At 43.2% G+C, this 5,322-nt stretch overlaps 1 protein-coding gene across 1 annotated transcript; it reads right to left on the bottom strand.

Moving 5' to 3' along the window:
* Positions 1-3,253: 3,253 nt before the first annotated feature.
* Positions 3,254-4,183, bottom strand: LOC130492968 (olfactory receptor 8S1-like). The gene has a single exon (XM_056866746.1). It carries the CDS (start codon positions 4,181-4,183, stop codon positions 3,254-3,256), a length of 930 nt encoding a protein of 309 aa, XP_056722724.1.
* Between the last annotated feature and the right edge of the window lie 1,139 nt (positions 4,184-5,322).

The raw sequence follows: 5,322 nt of genomic DNA, 5'->3' as shown, positions 1-5,322 counted from the left end.
CTTTGTATTCCTATGTTGCTAATATTTTGGATCTTAGCGCCCATACGTTGAGTCATGCAAAGCTTAAAAAAAATAAAACAGGGGCCTATTCAAAAATGGTGGAGGAGAGAAATCTGAAACACCGCCCCTTTCAAAGAGCACTTTCAAAGGTGTGTTCCCCTGTATCAGGGGTCCCCAACGTTTTTGAGCCTGTGGGCACATTTGGAATTCTGACACAGCGAGATGGGGGGCAGCAACAAAATGGCTATCACAAAACGGCTACCACAGGAGGCGGAGCCAACTAAAAAATGATTGCCACAGCTTAACTTCAGTAATGCAGTGCAGATCCTTGTGCTATGGTGGCAGCACAACATTTTAAAAAATCTGCTCAGCCAATCAATTCTCCAGTACTAAATAAGAAGCCTTGCTGGGCAAAATCCCTACCTGGTCCCACCCACTTCCTAAAAACGGATAGCAGGATGAAGAAAGGGTGTCAGGTAGAATTGCCAGCTCTGGGTTGGGAAATACCTGGAGATTTTGGGGGCAGAGCCTGAGGAGGGCAGGGTTTGGGGAGGAGAGGGACTTCAATGCCATAGAGTTCAATTGCCAAAGTGGACATTTTGTTCAGGTGAACTGATCTCTACTGGATGGAAATCAGTGGTAATAGCAGGAGATCTCCAGCTAGTTCCTGGAGGTTGAGAAATCAAAGAAATGAGCACAGATGGCACAAACTGAGAGCTGTTACGCCAGTTAGTATGCAATGTTTTATCCTAAAGCAGTTATATAACTTGCAATGACAAATATAATTAGCAGTGTGCTATATATCTGCAAGGACCTAACCTTGCTGCTTACATGTTAAAACACCATTGTTGGTGGCTTCTATGGACATTTGAATGTTGCTATAAGCAATTATACACTTTGGAATTGGAAAGCTAATTTCGCTTGTTGTTAACAACATTACTGATTGTTGTGAATTGTGAATCATGTAAGCAGATAGGTTAGGTCCTTGCAAATATATCACACACTGCTAATTATATTTGTCATTGCAAGTTATATAACTGCTTTAGGATAAAATATTGCATACTAACTGGCGTAACAGCTCTCAGTTTATGCCATAAGTGCTCATTTCTTTGATTTCTCAGTACCTGGAGGTTGGCAACCCTAACGTTAGTGGGTGCCATGATGTCCCAGGACACCACATTGGGTACCCCTGGCCTATGTAAATGTGGCTGTGAGTCAGGTCAGGGGAGTACCAATCTGCCTTGTATCACTTGTATCATTTTGCTGGGCCCTTTCTGCTGGCAAAAGAGGGATGAGATCTTTTGGGGCATCAAAAAAGCAACTCTAGGGATTGTTGGACCTATGGGGAAAGAAGTCCTGCAGGATGAGGGTTGCAATGAGGAGGGAAATGAGTTAGACCAAGGAGATAAACTGGTTGACTCCAACCCATTCTGGTTACTGTCCGGGCTAGTTGATGGAAATGTATTTTACCAGTTTTAATACACTGAAATTTACTGCCAGTGTGCTCCAAAGTTCAATTCAAGGTACTGTTTAGGATATTTAAATATCTTCATGGCCTAGGTCTGATATCTCTAATGGCCCATCTCCTCACATATGTCCCCATGTGACAGCTATGGTCCACAGGCTGCCATCTGCTGGCTGATCCCCACTTATGACAGTCACCTGGCATTGCCCATGGTTTTCTATAGTAGCTCCCAACCTATGATCCAGGTTCCCTGAGGAGATGAGGGGGGCAGTATCTTCAGAGGTCTTTCGAAGACACAGTGTGGGCTTTTTATTTGCCAGGGCTTTTCATGGGGTGTAGCCTTGAGGCACTTTTTTAAGGGGAAGGAGGTTATTTAAGTTTTATTGTATTTTTGTATGTTTTAAAATTGAGATATGTAAGCCTTGAGTCACAGGAAAAAGCAGAGTATAAATATCTACATAAATAAATAACCGGTCAACTGCACTTTGCATCTTACGAGTTTCCTTTAAAAAACCTAAAGTTTCCAAAAAATTTCTTTAAAGCAGTTTTGATGTCATTGTTTTTCAAGCTATATATGATCGGATTTAACAAGGGCGTTAAGATACTGTACTGGATCGACACCACTTTGTCCAGCTCTGTAAATGTTTCGGAACTGGGCTTCATGTTCCGAAAAATAGCTGCCAAGTAAAATAAGCCAACCACAATGAGGTGGGAGCTGCAGGTAGAGAAGGCTTTGCTTTTCCCCTCGGCAGAGCATCTTTTCAGGATGGTGGAGATAATGTGAACATGAGAGACAAGGGTGAGGAGGAAGGGGCTGAAACCATAAGTTTTAATACAGTGAAATTTACTGCCAGTTCAATTCAAGGTACTGCTGAGGACCTTTAAATATCTTCATGACTTAGGTCTCATATATCTAATGGACCATCTCATCACATATGTCCCCATGTGCCAACTATGATCCGCAGGCAGCCATCTGCTGGCTGATCCCCACTTATGACAATCACCTGGTATTGCCCATGGTTTTCTATGGTCCAGATTCCTTGAGGAGATGAGGGGGGCAGTATCTCCAGAGGTCTTTCAAGGACACAGTGTGGGCATTTCATTTGCCAGGGCTTTCCATGGGGTGTAGCCTTCAGGCATTTTTTAAGGGGAAGGAGGTTATTTTATTATATATTTGTATGTATTGAAATTGAGATATGTAAGCCTTGAGTCACAGGAAAAAGCAGAGTGTAAATATCTACATAAATTTTAAAAAATGGTCAGCTGCACTCTGCACTTTGCATCTTTACAGCCCATTCCTGAAAATGTGGTGTACGGAGTCAGCGGGGAAGAGGCACGGTGGCGCCTCTTCCTAAGCCGAATCGCACACACAGCAAAAAAAAAAGCCGTTTCGCTGCTTTTTTTTGTTTTACTGGGGCCTTTTGCCCCATAGGGAACAGCGAGGCTGCGCCTCATTCCCGTGCAGCACCGCCGTTCCCGATGCTGGCGGCGAGGGCCGAAACTGGATAGGAAGCCACCTACCTGGCGGCTCCTCCCCCAGGAACGCCCCCGGAATGTCCCCCTGCGCCGGCACGGCCTCTCTACGCCATGGCCTGCTCCACAGAGAGGCCACACCGGTGGAGGGGGGAGGTGCGGTCCCATGGCGCTCTGCTGCCGGTGGGACTGGCCTCGCCACCAGCATAAGTGCGTTTAAACATGAGATTACATGCACTTACACTGGCAGTGAGGTCACGCCGCCTCCTAAGAAGTTTCGGCCCAATTTACAGGAATGGGCTGTAAGAGTTTCATTTAAAAAAACCTAAGGTTTCCAAAAAATTTTCTCAAAGCAGTTTTGATGTCATTGTTTTTCAAGCTATATATTATCGGATTGAACAGGGGTGTTAAGATGCTGTACTGGATTGACACCACTTTGTCCAGTTCTATAAATGATTCGGAATTGGGCTTCATGTACCGAAAAAAAGCTGCCGAGTAAAATAAGCCAACCACAATGAGGTGGGAGCTGCAGGTGGAGAAGGCTTTGCTTCTCCCCTCGGCGGAGCGAATTTTCAAGATGGTGGAGATGATGTGAACATAAGAGACAAGGGTGAGAAGGAACGAGCTGAGCCCAAATACTACTACAGAGGTGAAAAGCACAACATAATTGGTGAGAGGGTAGCTGCAAGACAATGGCAAGAGGGAAGGAAGTTCACAGCTATAGTGGGGGATAGTATTGTTCCCGCAAAAATGGGCATTTGCCAATGGCAACGTGTTTGCCATCGCATATAAGAAACCCAATAACCATGCTCCACCCACCAGCTGTCTGCAGAAAGTCTTTTTCATGATGGTGGAATAATGCAGTGGGTCACAGATGGCAACATAGCGGTCATAAGCCATTGCGGAGAGGATGAAAACCTCAGCATCGGCAGACTGGAAAAAGAAAAAGATCTGAGTGATGCATCCTTCCAGGGAAATGGTTTTGTTCTGTGCAATGAAGTTTTCCAGCATCTTTGGGAGAGTGACCGAGGAATAATAGATGTCCACAAGGGCTAAATGGCTGAGGAAGAAGAACATAGGGCTCTGAAGGCCAACCTCCATCCGGATCACCAGAATAATTGTTGCATTCCCTAATAATATCATTGAAAATATGATTAGAAACAACAAGAACAGAAAAACCTGTAGATGTGGGTCACTGGAGAGCCCCAACAGTATAAACTCTGTTATTATGGTTTGATTTTCCATGTTGAGTTATTCAGCACACTTAAAATCTGTGGAAATAGAAACAAGTAGAATTGGTTTGCTGTTGAGTACATTTTAGAAACATCTACTTTTTAAAACACATGAAGATCGGGCCAATTTAGATTTTGAAATAACACCCTAGCGCTTCTGGGACATTGCACAGGTTGAGTATCCCTTACCCGGACTACGTGGGACCAGAAGTGGTCCGTATTTTGGATCTTTCCGCATGTAGGAATATTTTGGAATTTTTGCATATACATAATGCGATATCTTGAGGATAGGACCCCAATTCATTTATGTTTTATATACACTTCATACACATAGCCTGAATGTAATTTTATACAATATTTTTAACAATTTTGTATACATTGAACCATCAGAAAGCAAAGGTGTAACTGTCTCACCAGAATATCTATACCAACTGTTAAACAAGAGCAACAGCAAACTAACAATGGCAGACTTTCAGTCTCCACCTATGATGCAGTGTACACTGTATTTTATTTTATTTTTAGGTGAGAGGAAACATTGAAAGCAGGCAGCATGGATCTGCCTGCATGCTGGCTCGAGGAGTCTGGTTTTCGGATCAGTCCGGATATGGGATATCCAGATAAGGGTTACTCTACCTATATATGAATACATGCAACAGGCTGCATCCAAGCAGATTTTTTGCTGGAGAAGAAGGGAGGAGTGATTCCCATTTGTCCACTAAAAAAGGTGGCCAAGGAGAATAATGCTGTCATAAACAAAAGACACATGGGACAGGAGCTGTAATAATGAAACAAATTGTGTATTATTTAGTGAAAAAGCTGGTTGGATGCAGCCCAATTTATGGATGTTACCTATTTATATATTTTGGCAAATATATATATGTTGTCTTCCCAGAGGGCTGCTCAAGGTGGATCATAAAATTGTCAGAAAAGTAATTCTATATAACCAAAGCATAAAAGCAATCCATAAAAAACGGAGCTCAGCAACTTGAAATATCTTTATGAAACAGTCCTCAGGCAAGAAGCAGACCACACAAACAACTAAAAAAAATGGAGCCCCTTCAGTTGAAATCTTGGGTAAAAATAGAAAGGGCACCTATAGCAAAGTAAGATAGGCACCATGCAAGCCTCAAGGGACTTCCAAATGGGAGGTGT

This window comes from Euleptes europaea, unplaced genomic scaffold (assembly GCF_029931775.1).
Source record: "Euleptes europaea isolate rEulEur1 unplaced genomic scaffold, rEulEur1.hap1 H_4, whole genome shotgun sequence".
Classification (NCBI taxonomy): domain Eukaryota; kingdom Metazoa; phylum Chordata; class Lepidosauria; order Squamata; family Sphaerodactylidae; genus Euleptes; species Euleptes europaea.
Note: the sequence above shows the minus strand (reverse complement) of the source record. Positions and strands in the feature narration are given on the sequence as shown.